The following is a 17,518-nucleotide window of genomic DNA, read 5'->3' as shown; positions in this document are numbered from 1 at the left end:
GTCTCAGAAAAACAGGTAAAAAAGTGTCTGGGGATATGGTTCCATTGCTAGCGTGTTTGCCTAACATGCATAAAAGCCCTGTGTTTCTTCTTCAGCTCTACAGAAACAGGCATAATGCCACATGATTGTGATGCTAGTATGTGGGAGGCAGAGGCAGGAGGATCTGAAGTTCAAAGTCATCCTTGGTTAGATAGGGAGTTTGGGGTCAGCCTAGGTTAGTGATCCTATCTCAAAAAAGAAAGAAAACCATGCAGGGAGCTGAGATACAGGCAAGAGAAGCTTTAAGCTTGTTTAGTCCTTCTGTCCACGCAGATAGGAGATTCAGGCACCCTTCTGATGCTTTTGTGGGAAGCTTTTACTACTGAGGCCCTGAGAGATGGGGAGTCCATTAAATCTGTGAGAGCATTGTTGGGGTGCCATCTGTAATCAGAGCCACAGGTGGCCTGAGCAACACTCCTATTCTGGGTGTCACATTTATCTGTCACCACATTCCCCAAGAACAGTCAAGGTTGGGGGGTTTTAGCAGTAAGGATGGTGACCAAATTCTCTGTCACAGTCTAGAGACTGGAGATCATGACTGGAAATCTGAGCACAGCTTGGTGAAAGCCAAATAGCCCAGCACAGACAAGTCTAATTGATTCTCATTATTTGTGAGATCCGTATTTGCAAGTTTGATTGCTTGATGAAATCTTTTTGCAAAACTCAAGTCAATACTTGCAACAATTTTACAGACATGTGGAGAGGCATAAATTTGACTCACTCAGTGTGCATATGCCCAGCTGATCTTGAACTTGACAATGTTCTGCTGTGTTGTTTCAGTACTAATATTGTCAACAGCGTCTTTTTCATGGACTATTGAATGCTATTGTGTGTGTGTGTGTGTGTGTGTGTGTGTGTGTGTTTTCCCCAGTAACTTTTCTGTTTAAACCAACTCCCCCAATGCAAGACCGGCATGCTGTCCCATGTTCCTATGTACAAGAAAAACTGTGTGCCATGCTCTATGGAGATGATCTTTGTTCAATAGCTTCACTAAAGTCTGACTTATGGTGCTTCTGGGCATGTTAATGAATCAGCAGTATGAATTAGATGAGGCACTGGTAAGCAGAGATGCACAGAAATTAATAAGGTTAAATATTGATGGGTTGATAGGAACACTCTGATCAGAAGCTCACAGGAACCTAACCCTGTGTTTGTCCCGGGAGCAAAGGATTGCTAGCCCTACTTTAATGTGTGTGGCAGCCTTATACAGATCAGAGGAACAACAACAAAATGAGAATCAGCTATAGAGAGACAGCCAGGAGAGAAGACCAGGAATGAAGCAGTGGGGACATCTGAATGTTCCTGTAGGGCCTTTCTCTGCATTCACCACTCCATAGTACTGCACTTTTTCCCCTTACCATCTCCAGGCCTTGCCTTCCTCCTGGCTGCCCTGATACAGAGGTAAAACCCATGCCCTGCGTTCCTGGTGCAGATGGATGGCATAATAAAAACCCTGTAGGCCAATGTTCTAACTGGCTTCTTGGATTACTGCAAACACACCCTCATGAGGAAGAGTGTTACCTAAATGCCTCATGTCAGAGAACACACTACCTGCAGGAACAGCACATTCCTTCTTGGGAAGGTTCTTTCTGTCACCACTCATATTAAATGGCTACCTGATTCACCTTTGTGCCCGGGAGCAGCTGTGCTTCCAATGGCCCCCATGGCCTTGCTCAGACCCATCTCTCTCCCAGGTTCAAGGCACTTGGAAAAGCTACAGGCTGGAGCTCTTTGGAAGAGGCTAGTCTACATTATTCTTTCAAGGTATGATCACTGAAGGTGAAAATGCACCGACTTGTCTAGGTGAACTCAGCCCAGCAGAGTTACTGAGCACCCACAGTAAACCCGGCAACAGCCTGGGAGCTGAACCTGCAAAAGAGAACTGATCCACATAGTGCCATATTTAGGCCAGTGCTGATTCCACATTAGGCATTGGGGACAGGGCTCCTGCCTCTCAAGAAGTGAAATGTCTGGTGGGGAAAATGAACTTGACGTAAGCGATGGCATAAAATTTGTGTGATTCCAAGTGTGATGAACATTCTCACGGAATGAGTGAAGACTCCCATGGTCCAGTCAGGGATGGGCAGCCCTTTCTAAGAGAGTGACATGCAACGTGTAGCTTTAGGGATCCAAGCTGAAACAAAGGAAGGCATTGACAGCAAAGCTATGTCAAGAAGCCAAACCTGCTGCTTGACTTCTTGACAGTAGCCCAGCCCCCCTTTCCTGGGGCTGTGTTTAGAAGCTCTTTCTATATACATAAGTCAGACTGGAAAGCAAGGGGACAGAGGGATGTGGGCTCTCAAGCAGGAACGCTTATGGCAAATACTGCTGGATAAACTAACATTCAAATATTTATCAAGTGATTATCTATATATCCACAGCCCAGGGAATTATAATATCCTGGACAGTGTGCTGTAGTGGTGAGCCTGTCGGAATCTGAATCTCCTCAAATCCTAGTCTTCTTATCTCTAAGATGCAGATTAGGTAGCAGAACCTCCCTGAATTGTGGTTGGTAAATGTCCAGTCCAGATATTTGGCATGGAAGGAATACCCAAAAGTACTGATTAATAAAATTTTCTAATAGTTTGCCTTTAATTACAATGAGTAATATTAAACATTACTTATGCTGTAATTTAAAAAGCAGCATTCGACAGAACTTGGGCAAAGGAGTTTTTATTGGGGAAAAGTGAATGGGAAAAGGGGGGAGGGGAGAAGGGAGACAGGAGTGGAGAGAAGGAGAGACAGAGAGACAGGCAGAGAAAGCGAGAGGAGAGAGAGAGAGAGAGAGAGAGAGAGAGAGAGAGAGAGAGAGAGAGAGAGAGAGAGAGAGAGAGAGAGAGAATGGGGGAGGTGAACAGGGCCCTTTTAAAAGGGAAGGTAGTAGACGTGCACAGGTGGTCTCTTAGTGGCTGCAGTTGAGGGCATATCCTGTCAGAACCCCAAGGACCTGCCAGTACAGGTGTCTGAATACTAACGACCTGTTCACAGACTACACTAGGTTCAGATGATAGAGTAGTGGACAGGTAAGCTATGCAAATCCCTGATGGTCTGATGATGTGCATTTGTGCATTCTGAACATAATTTACATGTGTGATGCAATTCAGAAAGCATGCATACCCGCCTACACATAACCAAACACAAACTTATGCAGTTTTCATTACCTGGCTCATGGATTGCACCCTTCTCCATTCTACAAGAGATCTCACTTTAAATGCAGGTGTTGGTCCACTCAATTGATTTCATAACTCACAAATGGATTGTAGCCAACATTTAATAGAACACTGAACTAGACAAAATGAGTGGAAGGCATGAGAGCATTGTTGTGGATCTTCCTAGCTCTCCCTGTACAGGATTTTGATCTCTTGCTTTTGTCGGGCACTGCTGCTGTCCTGGAATTCTTGCATGATTCTGCACTCAAGTACTGCAGTGAGTATCTGGGTATATTCTGAGGCTAAGCAAATAAGGCCTCTGGTCAACTTCAGCTTGATGTCAACAACTTCCTTTGTTCTCCAGGTCACCCCAGCCCTCAGTTTGAAGATTTCGTATGAGATAACATTGTGTGTATGTGTGTGTGTCTGTCCATTTGTCTGTCTTTCTGTCTGTCTGTCTGTGTGTGTGTTGGGTGGGGTGTACACATATGTATTTTTAAGGTACTGTTGTTCTTGGAGTATGGGATAGGGTTTCTCACTGGGACTTGGGGATCACTGGTTAGGCTACTTGACAAACAATACATAAAGTTTTGTAGGTCTCTGATTTCCTGGTACTGCCCTGAGCCACCACACTGGGATTCTTTAGCATGGGTTCTGTGGATGAGAACTTGTATCCTCCTGCTTGCTGGACTGAGCCACTCCCCAGCCCCTTAAGCTTATCTCTGTCAAGTTGCATACCGGTACTGCCAAGGCTGTGGAACTCTAATCCACTTCAGGTCATCCCTGGAATCTCCCATCTTAGTGTCTCACCCCTCAGTGCCACTTCTCCATCCCATGTGGAGAAGCTCCAGTCACTCATGGATGTGCATATTTTATCATAAGCATCCTTCAGAATGAGAACTCCAAACTTAGGACTCAGAACTAGAATTTAAAAAATGATTATGCCTCAAAACTTTGGGTGACCCTAGAAAGGAAAGAACTAGGCTATGAAGAGCTTGCATTTGATTGGCTTTGACTTTGTCACACCTGGGATCACCTCAGATGATCGAGGTAAGTAGAGAAGGGCAGGGAGATTAATCTCATCTTACGTAACAAAATTACTTTCCACACAGTAAGTGACCAGGGAGGTAGGACCTGAACCCAGACATCCTAACTTCTGATCACATCTAATTTGTACCACTACAGATATTGTCATATGTTGTCTACCTCTGAATGGCTTATGGTTCAGCAAACACCATCAGCTGCTTACCAGCCAGCTTGCAGTTACTACCATTAGTACCCCGAGCCAATCAACTTCTAAAGAGAAAAGGGCCATTTGGGCTCACAGTCTTGAAAGATTCAGTCCTTGCTTGATTGATCCTGCTGCTTTGGGCCTATAATGGTCTATCATAGCAGAGAATGTAGGGTGAGCAAAGATATTCACTTCATGGTCAAAGAGTTATAGAGAGGGAGGAGGCAACTGGGCTTTCCACTTGGCTTCATGACTTAAAATTTCCACTACTTCCCAACAGCACTAGCTACAAGGTGTAGGCCCTTGGGGGATCATTCTAGACTCAAGCTATAGCATATGTCTAGGTTCTGTCATTTATTTCCATTTCACAGATGAGTGAGCAAAGTTCAGAGACTGACTGATGCCCTACTGCTGATGCATGGACAGAAAGAAAGAAAATGCTGGCACTCCGATGTCTCTTCAATTTCCCAGGGCCACCCTTCTGCCCACATCACTCGTGTGGGTCCTTCCTGTTAACTCCATTCAGGACTGTAGTCAATGAATATTGATCAGAGAGGCATGGGGGAAGGCCCGGGTCTCAAGGTTAATATAGCTTACACCTATCCTAAGTCAATCGGTGGAGCAGTAACTAGGATCTGAGTTCCAATCCCACTTTAATCTCCATCAACTGTGTGATACTCAGCACGTCGCTTGACATTTATGAGTCTGGGTTTTGTTAATTTATTCGACAAAGACTCTCATGACTGTACCTACTTCAAGCATTTTTATTGCTTCTAAAGTGCTAGTGGGGATGCATTTCTCGGGTGGGGATAATGACAGGGCTGCTACACAGAAGCAGGGAAATTTATGAAAGGAAACCACATGGGCCAGGGCCCAGGAAGCAAAGATCAATAAGCATTTGAAGCCTCTGACTTCGGAGCAGGGCTTAGAGTTTCATCAGCCCCGGTAGAAGAAGCAGGGTCCCAGTGGTGCTGAGTACAAAGAGCGACTGTCTAAATGTGCATAAACTATTAAGTGTTATGGTGTTGTGTGCACATCTGAAGATGTGGGCAATGATGTGAGCAAGTCCCTGGGGCTTTAAAAACCAATCCCTTTTTAGTTACTTAAGAAAGAACAAAGTGGCCAAAAGACACCCCTGAGCATCTCAGGCATCAGGGAGCCATGGGGTCCTCAGGGCTCCCAGCAGCAGCAAGGGGTGCCAGTCATAGGACTGATAGTTTTGCAAGTCCCTAGCACTCTAGAAAGGTTCTGAGGGCTCCTGTTGACAGCTGAGAAGGAAACCATCGGGAGTAGGGGTGGGTATGAGGACTTGGTGAAGTTAATACAGGCTCTGCCAACAGGCCAAGCACTATGCAGAGCCTGTTCCCAAGGTTACGGTCTTGACCCTTTCTAGCCAGATAACGCAGTGGTTAGGAGCATGTGCCCTGGTTTGAATCTCCACCACAGTGCTTACCAGAGTGTGACCTTGGAGACTTTAATTACCCAACCTTGCTGGTATTCAGGGCTTTAAAATGAGTATAAGATGGTCTTGTAGATTTGCTGAGGATTAAATAAGATAAAGTTTCTTGTGCGTTTGTTCAGTTATATTTAATTGAGCATCTACGAGATGTGAGGCATTGAGCCAAACCCTAGGGATAGGAGGGCAGTCTAACTGAGCTGCTATCTTTGCTCCTATGAGGCTTATGGCATATTAAGACAGACAGGCAGTCAGCAGGGACTCATTGACAGTTGTTCAGAAGGATAGCAGGAGAGAAGACACGCTTCCTGGGAGAAGTGGTCTTCAAGTAGAGGCCTAAAGGAGGCAGGCGAAAAGTGGATGAGGCTGAGCAAACACTTTCTGTGATGTCTAGATGGTGAATGCTCAGTGTTTGCAGGTGCCTTGGCATTATGCTGAAACTCTGCCCTAGTGAATGAAAGTATTCACTTACGACACATAAGTGAATGGGCAGAGGTAGATGGATATCATGGTGTCTAAACCAGCTTCCTAATGACAATGACTCACTTTAAGGTAAATCCCACTCAGTTAAGACAACAGAAGAACCTGTAACTCCCTTAGGAAGGAAATAATTGAGATCTGTAAAATTTGATGCCTAAAGGAACAAGAAAATTATTAATTTATATTGATCTGTATTCCTAGGGGATTTAGGAGTAAATGACACTTCATATGCATGGGTAATTCCATACCATGTTAGTTATATTTGCCTACATTTTCATGTTTGACTAAACATCTCCATCAGAAAATGTTTTTTTTTAATAGCCTTGGAGTCAATAGCCTCTAGAAAGACTACACATTTAATTAATTAATTAATTTTAAATTTGAGATGGCGGTCTTACTATATAGCCCAGGCTGACCTTGAATTTACTATGTAGCCCAGAATAGTCCTTGAGCTCTCAGTGATCCTCCTGCCTCAGCCACCTGACTACTGGGATTACAGAAGGGCGTCACATAGCTGGCCCCACATTAGTTTTCACAGCTGAGATTATAATCAAGCATCATCTGGGTCTTATTTAGCATCCTAATTTTTCTACTTATCCATTCTGTGACTTGGATACATTGTCGCAAATTCAGGGCTTGAATTTGTTTTCTGATAGGGTAAGCTGAGATTACTACGCACCTGAGTGCCCATCCTGGCTCCTGGTGACAGAGTCGGCATCTGTTGTATGACAAAAACAAACTTGCTCCAGCTGTGGCGAGCCTATCGCACGTGTCTTCCTGGCTCTGTGCTCTATATGAAGTCTGATATTGGCTGGAAGTGTTTTCACCACAGAAATTGGCAGAGGCTAGGACTTGGGGTCTCTTTTTTCCAGGAGAGCTGGTTTTGAAGCACCTCCTCCCTCGAGCGTTGTGCCCTCATCACTGTGAAATCTCTGTACACTAGTCATCCTCTGGGTCCTGATTGTGCTTGGCTGTCTTTGTGTTCTGCAACAATCTACCGAGTGTCAGAACAGCTTACACTACTGCTACAGCTCAGACTGTTGGGTCCTATCCCTTGTTGAATTCCTGACTCAGTCTCTCATGGTGGCGCTGCTGTCTGAAAACCGAAGTTGGTGGCGCAGGCCTAAGCTGTCTAACAAGCTACGATCCCAGTGTGGCGCTCTTGGGAGAACACAGAAGAGACTCTGCCTCCTGACCCCCAACAAGGACAAGTTCAAGTACTTGAACTAATCTTAAAATCTCTTTGAGGCAGCAGGTGCTAATTTAATCCCCATCTTACGAACCGGGAAATGACTCCAAGGAATAAGTACCTTACATCCAGGCCATACCGTTCATAGGCAGAGAAACTAGGTCAAAAGAGAGTCTCCCAACACGGGAGCCATGGCCTGGATGGTGTAGATAGTGCTATGCTCAAGGGCCAGAAGAGGTGGAAATCCAGCGTCAGTTCTGCATGCTCGTTTGTGCACAGGCTGGACCTCATCAGCCCAGGTGAAGGAGGTCTTCTGCCTGCAGCCCTGTCCAGATGCATGCCTTCTCTCTCACCCTTCACTGCAGCCCCCGGGGGCCTTTAAAATGGTGGAAAAGCCAAGCAAGAGGGACAAACGGGAGGCGGAGGAGTGATCCGAAGTGAACTGAAGTCTGTGTGTGTGGGGGCAGGTGTCGGTGAGGCAGAGCGAGGGGAACTGGCTGCAGCTGAAGACTCAAATATTGTGATGAGTGCCATCCCCTGCCCGCTGCTGCACATGTGTGGCATGGATGGTACCCAGTAGGTGGGACAATTAGCCTGTATCCCAGGGCACCTGGCTCTACTATCTCTACCCTTCCCACTGTCTTTCTGCAATTAGATTGCTCGGGCTAATAGCTGCCAAGCCACTTTGTTGGAGCTGATGGGTCTATTAATTTCTTGGGGCTAATATGAGAGTGGATGGGAGAGTCATTTCTTGACTGGAGCTCAGGGGCTAATTAGTCTATTCGCCAGGTCTCCAGAGGTGAAGACCTGGATGGAGAATTGCTGAGGTTGTCAGATCTGGCTATGGAAAAATCTCTTCTGCCCATGGCTACTGTAGGAGCCTAGTTTGTTGCCTGAGTGAGGCTGAGGAGCTGGGCTGTTTTGAGCAGGTGGCCTTGCTGGTGTGAAGACCAGAGGGACAATAGGATGCTGGGAAGTTCAGTCTTGTTTCAAACATCCAAATGCTAGCATCCAGCCTGCTTCGTTTTATGTTCCTCCTGTCCAGATAGAGTTCCTCCCCTCACAGTGGGCATTTTGAAGGCAGGAAAACAGCCCCTGGCATGAGAGAGATTCCTACTGGATTTATGGAGTATCAGGATCAGAGAGAAGAAAATTGTGTTCCTAAAGTTCATACTGGGTTGCTGAGGGCTTTTGAGGCTACTTCCTAGTTGGTCTGGTTTTCTCAGATTAAAAACAAACAAACAAAAAACACGATCATGTCCTCACTCTAAAAGACATCACCAAAGCTGAGAAAGATCAAAGATTTAGCTTCCAGCTCTAGATTCGAACCTGTGTCACAGCTACCAGTTGTGACCCTAGGAGACAAGCCATTAAACCTGTCTGAGCATGTTTCTTCGTTAATAAATAGAAACACTATGATGCCTCCAAAGTATGATGGGAGAATTCAAAGTGACAGGATAGTATATATATCACACAACAGGTGTCCTGTAATTACTTCCCACCCCCCTCTGTTTGGAAATCTCACAGCAAAAGTTTCATCCTCTCATCCTCGTCCCTGTAGAAAGAAGAGGGAGGGGGAATGCCAGGCAATGATGTCACCTGCAGGTCCCTTTGAGAGGCAATAAGAGTTCCAGAAGCCACAGGGAAGCTCATCAGTCTTCTGCCCGTGCTTGGCCAGAAGGAGCAAAGTGCTGATGGAAGATAGTGCCTTTCTCTGCTTCCGTGGCCAGGAGCAAGGTGCTGAGGTCTGAGAATACAAAAGGTTGTGGCAGGGAGATGCACCAGGAGGTAAATATGCACCCAAAATGTTCAGAAAGCAGAGTTCTGCAGGCGTCTGTGGGAAGATGCATTTAGGGTTCAGAAGCACGGGACTGAGGTTTCAGGCCTCTCCGCTGATGGGCTGTGGATTCTCAGTCAAGCTGGGTAGGCTCTCTTATTGTATATAAAACAAAGCATAGTGTACATGGACCTGTTGTGCCATTGCAGAGGTGGAGAAAGCTGTTTCTCCTTTCTGTTGGCATCCGTCCAGAGGTGGAGAGAGGAGCTCTTGCTGATCTACTCTTTGCCACCAGTACGGCTCACCTGTCATGACCCATAGGTTCATGCATGGTCCTGGAGGCACAGCAGAGCTTCCAGCTGCTGGTCTGAGGTGGTCCTAATTGACCTGCCCTCTGTATGCTCCACTTTCTCCGAAGCATAAAGGCAAGTTGCTGACATGTCTGCATTGTGACTCTGAGCCCTTTTGTTCCCTGGGGGTAAGGATGAGGGTCAAGGGGGAGCTAAGTCTTCCCTGTTGTTGGAGCACCTGAAAGCCTAGCTGTGGGAGACAGAGAGACAGGGCAACTGCAGGGATCATGGGAGCTTTCCAGGGGAGCTGCTGCTGGTGCCTAGGAGAGGTGGCTGTGCGCATCCCTGTGTGTGCAGGCATCCGTCAGTTATCTTTCATTGGTGCCAACCCAGTTACTCACCAACAGAAGTGACTTGTCTGGGGTCTAGCCAGCAGAATTATATCCGGATCAAATATATGTGTATTGTATATGTACATATTATTTATAGATATTATGTAATATAAGGTTTATTATAAACAATGTTCCACTGGACCCCATCAAGTTTGTCAGGATGGTGGAATAGTCCACAGTAATATATTTTATACTCAAAAATTGGCTAAGAGAGCTTGATGGCTCATGTCAGGACTTGCAAAGTCAAGGCAGGAGTATTACCACAAGTTTGAAGCCAGCCAAAGTAGATTAGGAGTGTATATCTTATTTGTGCACATATGTATATAATGTATGTGGTGTGCACACATGGAGGCCAGATTTTCATTCAGGGTGTCTTCTTCTATCTCTCTTCACTTTATTTTTTGATACAGGGACTTTCACTGATCCTGGAACTTTGCAGTTTGTCTTGACTGACTGGTCAGCAAACCTCTGAGATCCTCCCACTTCAGCCTCCCTAGGGCTGTGATTAAAGGTGCACACCACTGTGCCTGGCTTTTTATGTTTTAACATGGATGCTGGGAATCCGGACTCAGCCTCATGCCTGTACAGAAGATGCTTTAGCAAAAGAGTCATCTCTCCAGTCCTCTCTGTAAATTCTTTTTAATCACAATAAGATTAAAATAAAAAATGACAATTTAAAAACACAGCAGAGAAATGGAAGGAAAAACAACACTGTGGAGTGCCAGGTTAAATCCATTTTCACCAAGACCACCAGAAGTTTCTGTTATTATTCCCACTGGGCACAAGAGGAAGCAGCTTAGGGGCCTCAGAAACATCACTGAGGTGGCTCAGTGAGCTTTCTGTTCCTGCTTAGAGGAGGAGGGTCTGGGGTGTCAAACTAGCACTACAAGATCTGTCAGTTCTGAAAGGGAGAGGAACATTCCAGTTTCCATTCCTAGCTGGAAAAGCCAAAGGGTGCTGACAAAACCCCACAGTGAAGTAGTGGATTAAGAAGACTAGTGTTTGACTCGCCCCTCTTCTGACTTATTCACTCAGCCATGTGTTTAGTTATCCAATAAGCATTTAGATTTCTGCTCTCTTAGTAGTGTGATTTCATTTGGGATTTCCAGTGCCAAGGATTGAAACCAGGGATCATTCATGCCAGCTGAGAACTCCACCACTGAGCTACATGCAGAGCCTCAGCAAGCATTCATTAAAGGCCTAGTGTACACTAGTTCCTTCTTGTATCCCTCCTCCCAATTACATTTTTGTTTGTTTGTTTACATAGGGTCTCACTACAGCCCAGGTTATCCTTGAACTCACCAGGTAGCCCAGGTTAACTTCACACTTACAGCAATCCTCCTGCCTTGAAGACCTTGCAAGTGCAGACATGAGCCACCACGCTCTCCTCACCAATTCTTAAGTGTACAACTGTTCATGCTGCCATTCTTATTCTCATCTAGATAACTGGGCTTACCAAAGGCAGGCCAAAGCAAAACAGCCTTGTGTCTCTGCCCCGATGGAAAATGACACACAGTTCCCTGTTTCCCCTCCCCCTTCTGATGACACCATGCTACAGCCCTCTTTTCTCCCTTCTCATCGCTTCCAAGTCTTTGGTTCTTTCTTTCCTCAGTCTGTCATTCCCCCTCCCCTCAAGACCCTCAAGCCTGTATCGTGTGCCCCAGTTCTGGTCTAGCCTCCATACCGCTCCCCATCCTTCCCTCCAGGGGTTTACCCACTCCAGAGCACTGCCCTGTGCTGCTCTCAAGTCCAGAAACCTGCAGCCCAATCTGTCCCTTTCCCAAGTCTTCCCATCCTCTCCCCTTGATCTCCTCAGATCGGCCAGTGGCATGTGGCAGAGGGTCTCAGCATGGACAGCCGCCTCTATGCCTCCAACATCTCCGACAGTCTTTTCAACACCACCCTGGTCGTCACCACCATCCTGGTAAGCGGGGTTTCTCGGGCCTCCAGCTGCAGCTCCTGAGGGTGCCTCCTCTTTGCTCTTGGGCTTCCTGGGGAACAGAAGATGGGAATGCTAATCACAGCACAGAGGCCAATTTATGACAGTGTAATTGCACTCCAGTTGCTGTCTCGTATGGAAATGATATCTGATGAGCTGCTGAGCAGCTGGGGCAGAGGGAGAGCATTCACAGCGTGTGCATGCCTCTCTGGGGATCTGGGTAGCTAGGAAAGCTGTTTAGAAACCCTAGAAATGGGATCTTCTGATGCAGGTTGGGCTAGCTGGATCCAGTTTCCTGAAATGAGCCCCATCCTTTCCCAGCTTTGCTTGGTACCTGCTGGATACAAAATCAAGTCATTGCCCTGTCACAATCTCCAGTAGATACCTCAATGTCTGTGGGTTGCTACAGCCTTTTCCTTCATATCCAGATGGTGACAAGGAACCCCTAAGTCAAGAGACCATCTGCCTTTCTACTTGATTCATTTTTATTCAGTAATTACCAGTCTACCTCCCAACCCTGCCCCCTAACGTATGTCTAGCACTCTGCTCACTCATGAAAACCAAAGAGGAGTACAGAAGAAGTTATCACTGAGCAGACAGGCCAAGTCAACTACCCACGGCCAAGGTGTTACCATCACCCCTAGCCCTGAAGACCTCATGCTTCAAAAGATCTATCAATTAAGCCATCTAAATGTTAAGCAATGATTACTTTGTTCCTCCCCATTCTGATTTTAACTAATCAAAAGGGTATTTCCCCCCCAACACGGCATCTCACCAGGGAGAGGGAACTAGCATAGTCACACTGATTGTCCCTTCAGCCCAGAGCAGAGGCGATGTATAGGCTAACCGTGTAGTCTAGCCTCCACTAGCTAGATGTACAAGGTCTGCAAATGTGCTTATCTCTCTTGGGCTTCCTTGATTAGAAGAGCCTACAGCCCTCCATTATGACCTTCAGGAACTCCCAAGGCTCAGGAAGCCTGAGCTGGGATTACTGATCTATTATAAACAGGGTGAGCTAAAAGCCAAGAGAGCCCTGAGGTGTGGAGAAAGGGGGATGGGGGAGGGGAGCAACAAGTCTGAAAAAGCAACAGTTGTGATGGACTCTGAAAGACAGGAAGTAGCTACCGAGAATGGGAAAAGAGAATGAAGGGCAACTTTGTTAATGCTTGGAAAATGCTAAAAAACATGGGCTTTCCTAAAAATGGGCATTGGTTGGGAAAGGGAGAGCGGAATCCAGAATCAAGCATCCACAGTGCTTAGGATCTTGTACGCTAGGCCCCTCCTTCTCTTCATTTGGAGATTGGCCACTGAATGTTTCTATTTGTTCATCCAAGAAATATTTATTGGGCACTTCTATATACTTCTATATGTTCACTACTCAAGAGACATCAATGGACAAAACATACACACACACACACACACACACACATCCCTGGAATATGAGGCAGTAATAAAACGTCAGCAAAGATTGAGTCTCCATTATTCAAAATGCTTCCAACCCAAAATATTTCCATTTCAGATGATTCTCAGGTTTGGGAATATTTGCATAGACATTGCTAGTTGAACACCTCTAATGAGAAATTCTAGACCCTGGGGCACCTGGTAGGATTCTGTCAGCACTCAAAATGCTTCAGATTCTGAAGTAGCTCAGGTGTGGCATTGGTTTAGGGCTGCTTAACCTCTACTCAAATCATGCACTTCTTAGAAGGTAGTCTGGGAGCAATGGGCAGGGTCGGTTCCCAGATGGCCAGGTGTGGCCTCCTTAAGGAGGCGGAGTCTGAGTGGAGGCAAAACACAGGGGTGGGACTACCCACCGCTGTCCGGAAATAGCTGGAGTAAAGGGAGCTAACTGCAGATCCAGGCTCCCAGGTTTTGGGCTCTTCTGCTCCCAGCTCTTGCTCTGCTCACCCAAGCCACTTAGAATGCCAGGAAGACCAGAGGAAGGCGGTGTCCCCTATCCAGACGAGAACTGGGACAACCTGACTTTGCTGCTTTAGTGGAGAGATTCAGAGCAGGGCATGACTGTGGGGCCCTCCCTCCAGCTGTCTTGTCTACTCTCTAGTCTTTCTCTCCCATCAGTCTCCCATGCCGTGCCCTAGTCCAGAGTTCAGATCCCTCTTGTGCCTCTCTGTCCTTAGTCATCCATGGAGTCCTCCCAGGCCCCTTTCCCACTTGCTATGTTTGTTTCCCTACTACACTCAAAATTGTCCTGTCATTTCCTTCCTGACACCCCTTCGTTTCTTAGTTTGGTCCCTAACCCCTTCACAAATGGGAGTAACCAAGTACACCTCCATGCAGTCTGGGGGCCCAGGATTCTTCACTGCCCCATACCTCATGGTGGTGTGCTCCTGAGATGCCTTTCCCCAGCTCAAAGGTCAGCGTTTCTCTGCAGTTCCTCTTGGTTGACTCCACCCTTTTCTGCTCCTGGCCCTTTCCACATCCTTCTGACCTGACACATTTTCTCAAGGCTATTTGACCCTCCCACATCACCTTCATGAATGGGAGTGTCTCAAATACTGGGCTGCCTGACACATGTAGGAACTTGATAATTAGACTCTGAATGTGAGAATACCTTTGAACAGGATTCAAGGAAAGAATTTTGAGAAATTAGTTAAAAGCTAAGAAAAGTGGGGACAGGAGACAGAACCTACTAGACTGTGTGTGTGTGTGTGTGTGTGTGTGTGTGTGTGTGTGTTTGCTTATGTATATGTGTTTGCCTGTGCATTTGTGTGTATGTCTGTGCCTGTGCATGTGTATGCCTGTGTATATGTGTGTGTCTATGTATGTCTGTGCTTATATATGTGTGTCTGTGTATATGTATGTGTGTGTGTGTGTGCGTGTGTATATGTGAATGTGTTCCTGTGTATTTGTGTGTGTCTATATATGTATGTGCCTGTGTATTTGTATATCTGTGTATGTGTGCACATGCCTGTATGTATATGTGTATGTGCCTGTGTATGTGTATGCCTGTATGTGCATCTATGTATGTGTGTCCATATCAACACTGGAGTTTTTGAGAAGCTGGATGCTGGCAGAATACTCCTGAGTGAGGCTAGTTCAAAGGAAATCAAAGTCAACATTGGTTTGTTTCCTGGGCAAATGGGGCTGAGGTGGCCCATCCAAACCAGAAACTCCTACTAGGAACAAAGGTGCTAATTCTAGCCCTATGTGACCATTCATAAGTTCTCCCTGCAAATGGTAATCCTGAGCAATTTATCCCTTAAATTTGGGACATACCCACCTTGTCTGACTCCTGCCAGAGACACTTGGGATTAGCCATGGCTGCCATCTTCAGAACACATTTTCTGTGCTGGATCCTGAGTTAATCACATAGCTGTATGGGTCACCCCAGGTCCTCCCAGCACTCCTGCTGACGACAAGCCAGTGTCCAGCCTCCCTCATTTTTCAAAGGGCCGATGAGCAGCAGGCCTGTTGATACTTTGGCTGTCCAACACCTCTCTTCCCGCCAAGATGAGCCTTGTGAACATTTACTTGGAGCATGACAGTGGATTTCAAAGGAACTTGAGAATAAAGCATAAGGAAAGGAGAATTTGTGACATCTCTTAGGAGAATTAGAACATACTCTGGTGCTAGAGTAGAAACAAACTCTCAGCCATGTGCTATCCACAAGACTGGAGGCCCTTTTCACTCTTTTAATCAGCAGATATTGTGGGGGTGACAATGAGGGGAAGGGACAGCCTCATTGTCCCTTCCTGAGAGCTGCACAGCCCCGGAGCCTCATCATCCATCGAGTGTGAGGAGGAAGCATTGGGTGCTTTTTACAGGCGCCTTGGCCTGAGCATCAGGATGCTTCTAAGAAGTGCATTGGTGTCGGAAGCAATGCGACTCCAAGGTTACGATGCGTTAGGCAGAAGATGGAGTAGAGATGAGTGAGGCATGGAGAGGACCCTGAGCTGAAAGCAGCCTATGTGGAGGGCAAGGAGACTAAGTTGTCTCATTGCCCTGACAGAGGACTTGATCACCAGACGAGCCGCACACCACCTTCAACCCAGAGCTCACACCCTGACAGACATACAGCTGCTCCTGCTGTGACAGCCCCTCTTCATGCTTCTCAAAACTGCTCTCCCCATCCTAGGGTCTCTGTCTGCCTCGACCTCCACCCTTCTGTGTAGAAGCTCCCTCTGGCTTGACACAGTATCTCAGCCTCAAAGCACATCCTTCTGCTGTGATGCTCAGCTGTTTCTGCCCCCAGGGGCGGCGGGGAGGGGCGGGCATGGAAGAGCAGACACCCAGAATCCCTGTGTGCATCTGGCACGCTCTGCTCCCTGTCACACCTGGCCCCATGCAGTTCTGCAGACCCACATGTAGCACACATGCTGAGCCTTTACTCCTACCTGCCCGCCCCACCCCCGCCTTTGGCACTGGCTGGCACCAGCTGGCACCAGGTTTCCTCTTCTCTGTATCTGTGCTTGCACCGTGTCCCAGACCTCTTCCCAACTTTGTCTCCACCCATTGCTTCCTGGAATCTGGGCCCACAGGGGATCTCCTCTCCCCACCCCCACACTTGGCCTTCTCCAACCTCCCATTGCCTCTCCACCTGCCTCCTCCAATTGCAGGGACTCCTCCTGGCCTATCTGTCATCACATGCGCTCTGTCCATTCCCATTTTAAAAGGAGGCCTAATACTACTGTCATCCAACAGGGAATTACAGGTGGCACTGTTGGGGACCTTCCCAACTGTTCTTTGTGGAGCTTGGAGGAGGGGTGTGATTCTGAGGTAGAGAGGCCCTTTGTGAGGCTACCCTGGGGCATCCACCTCACTGCTTCTCCAGCGGGTCCGTACGCTCCTCTAAGCATTTATGCCCCAATTCTTGTAGCTCCACAAACCTTCCATGCCTGCTTGGAAAACTCTTGTGACCATGGCCCAGCAGCATCTCACAGCCCTGCTCCACCTCTGGGTGGGAATGGCCATATTCTCCTTCTTCGGGCTCCTTCCCCTGGACTTTCAGACCCCTGCATTCCTCATTTTCAGCCTTCGGTTGCTGGTGTTGCTATGCAACATGGCTACTCTTTCCAGTCTAAGATTAGGTTCCCTTGAGGGTGTGGTCCTCCATCACTCTTAGCCAGTCCTTCATCAATTCTTCCCCCAAAGTGCCCCATATGGTGAGGCCTTGCCCTCACCAGCATGTTTAATCTCCACGTGTTTCCCCACCCCATAGACTGCCACCATATCGAACCCAGTATGCCCTAGGTCCTCTTCTCTGCCCAATCATCCAGATCCAGTGTGACATCATCTTTCCTGCCCAGCCATCATGGCTAATGTGAAATCACCATCAGTCATCTATCCAGATACCAAGGATCTTAGGATCCCTGTTTTCTGCACCTGACACACATCCAGGTATTGCAACTGACCTACCTACAACTTGACATTCTTCCATCTCTCTACAGTCTAGCCTGACTCACACGTGCTCAGGCTCCCGTCACATATCGACAAAGAACCTGTCCCTGCCCTTGTCAGCACTTAGTATTCTTTACTCAGTTTTGTGTCTTCAAAACCCAAGATGCTCCTCCATTATATCTTATCTGCCATAAAATACCCTCATGTAAGCATCCGGA

General features: G+C 47.1%; 1 protein-coding gene across 2 annotated transcripts in view; it reads left to right on the top strand.

Moving 5' to 3' along the window:
* The window catches only part of Grik4 (glutamate ionotropic receptor kainate type subunit 4), a 417,441-nt gene that overhangs the window by 329,298 nt on the left and 70,625 nt on the right, over positions 1-17,518 (top strand). For both annotated transcript variants that reach the window (XM_005069407.4, XM_040729877.1), the window contains exon 12: positions 11,820-11,927. In XM_005069407.4, coding sequence (XP_005069464.1) covers positions 11,820-11,927 — 108 coding nt within the window. The remainder of the gene's footprint in view (positions 1-11,819; positions 11,928-17,518) is intronic.

Source organism: Mesocricetus auratus, unplaced genomic scaffold (assembly GCF_017639785.1).
Source record: "Mesocricetus auratus isolate SY011 unplaced genomic scaffold, BCM_Maur_2.0 Super-Scaffold_100022, whole genome shotgun sequence".
Taxonomy (NCBI): domain Eukaryota; kingdom Metazoa; phylum Chordata; class Mammalia; order Rodentia; family Cricetidae; genus Mesocricetus; species Mesocricetus auratus.
Note: the sequence above shows the minus strand (reverse complement) of the source record. Positions and strands in the feature narration are given on the sequence as shown.